General features: G+C 27.3%; 1 protein-coding gene across 1 annotated transcript in view; it reads left to right on the top strand.

Moving 5' to 3' along the window:
- LOC105622646 overlaps positions 1–2,426 on the top strand; it is a 53,789-nt gene that overhangs the window by 48,921 nt on the left and 2,442 nt on the right. Inside the window, exons 8-9 of the mRNA XM_012204061.1 lie at positions 949–1,031; positions 1,390–1,701. Of these exons, the coding sequence (XP_012059451.1) occupies positions 949–1,031; positions 1,390–1,701 (395 nt within the window). The remainder of the gene's footprint in view (positions 1–948; positions 1,032–1,389; positions 1,702–2,426) is intronic.

Raw genomic sequence — 2,426 nt, 5'->3', positions numbered from 1 at the left:
GATATATCTTTTTAATAAAAGTATTTAATAATAAAATATGTATACAAGATAAGGAAATAAAAAAAAATATTAAAAACTAGAAGACACTAACTTTTAAAAATCTGTAAATATTATGATAACTTATATATATTTAAATTTTTTATAATATTATAACTGTTACAAGAACATAGATAAATTTCATTAATATATTACAATTATAATATTTTATATGCACTATTTTTTTTAAAAAAGCATCATATTTCCTCGAGAAATATTAACTTATTCTCTTCACTCTTCTCCTTACATTATAAGAGCACTCTATTTTTTGCGAAATAAATACTGCAATAAAATACCAACGTCACGCGTCGGAACCTAAGGAAACACTAGAGTTTAGAGAATTTGTTATCGAGTTCGATTTTGAAGCTTTAACTATTTAAGTAATAAATGCATGCATTAATTTATTTTTTATCTTTTTATTAGCTTTTTAATTCAAATAATAAATTTTTAAATACTTTTGTTAATTTATTGTTAATTAAAATATTAAAGTATTTCAATAAATAGGTAGACTCGATCAGCAATCAGCACAAATTAAAAAAATTTTTAACTGTTATAAAATATACATAAGACTCTCATGACATTCATATATTTCTATTTGTTTTCCACATCGTTTTTATAGCTTCATCTTCATTTATTTCGGTTTCATTTATTTTTATCTATGATTTTAATTCAATGTATTCGATAGAGTGATTTAATTACCGTGCCGTTCTGTCAAGTTTTGTTAATAAAATAATACAAAATTATTTTCCTTTGTTCGGAATGTATGTTCCATCAGAAACACAAATATAGAGAAGAACTTCAATATAGTTTGTCACTGTAAAAGTAACGCTATTGAGTAAAATTTGTATCAGAAAATAAAATTTGAGTAATAAATTGTGACACACAAGGAAGTGTAATAAAATTTCATTTTAGATTGACATTAGTGCTCTCATGCGCGATGAAGTTCGAATCTTATCCTCATGACACTCAAATTTGCTCGATGATGATCGAAAGTCGTAAGTATACATTAATATTTTATATAAGCGGTTAAATTATATAAATATTATTAATACTGTGACATATACATAAATCCTAACATTTTCCTTACTAACAAAAAAGAAACTAGTATTGTAATATATAGTAAAAGCATAATAGCAATGTTAATATTTTTTTGCAATTATTGTTTATACAATACATATTATTTGTAGTTATTATCAATAATAATGAATTGTTTATCAAATATGTTTATAAATAATCATATATTTTATGTTAAAATATTAAGCTATTTATTTATTTAAATTTTGAGGATAGAATGCCATAATCACCTTCTCTTTTGTCATACTTGTCTCTATACACCATTTACTTTTTTTTTAGTTTCACATACAACTCAAGATCTGGTATTCCTATGGAACATGACCGATCCCCTTGTAGTTAATCCGGAAATCGAGCTGCCGCAACTAGACATATCGAACAACTACACGACCGACTGCACGATCGAATACTCGACCGGAAACTTCACGTGCATACAGATTGTCTTCAATCTGCGCCGGAGACTGGGTTATCACCTGTTCCACACGTACATACCATCCGCCCTGATCGTCGTCATGTCCTGGATCGCCTTTTGGATCAAGCCGGAAGCCATCCCGGCACGAGTTACCCTTGGTGTGACGTCACTGCTGACCCTCGGTTAGGCGACCTCTCCACCCATTGCTCGTGATATAACTATTCATGATATTTATGATCGCGATAAAACGTCGGAGTATCATATAATGATGACATAAATATCAGCAAAATTGCAATTAACTAGAACCAAAATGGTTTCAATAAATCCTATGATTTTAATAAAACCATTAGTTAAGTCTTTTTTGATATGCTAAAATCGAATAAAATTATTTGCGATAAATTTTGATGTAAATTTCGGGAATAAAGTATGTAGTATAAATAATCGGTAGCAGATAACATTGATTTCTTAAACGTAATAATTATATAAAATTCTTCGAAGCATAAATGATAATGAACAAACATGGATTTAAAATAATTCTTATTATAAAATTACATAATTAATTATACTACCTATACTTATATTTACACTGAGAAAAATGGTCTGGTTGAATTAAAATCTAATGATAAAAATAATTATCATAAAAATTAACACAATGTCATGGCTTATTTCGAGCTATAATTAAATTAATTTTAAATTAATATAATCAACAAACGTTTCGGCTTACAGCCTTCCTCAGTGCTACAACGCAGAAATACAATCTTAAATTAACCAACAATGAATAACGGAATAAAAATTTAAAACCAATCAGTGATGAAGTGTCAAAATATAAAAAAATTTAGAACGTACAATAAGTATCCCACCAAATAGACAATTACATTCGAATATGAACATGACGTTCAAACTGAAG

Source organism: Atta cephalotes, assembly GCF_000143395.1.
Source record: "Atta cephalotes unplaced genomic scaffold scaffold00047, whole genome shotgun sequence".
Classification (NCBI taxonomy): Eukaryota; Metazoa; Arthropoda; class Insecta; order Hymenoptera; family Formicidae; genus Atta; species Atta cephalotes.
This window is presented reverse-complemented; position numbering and strand designations above follow the sequence as displayed.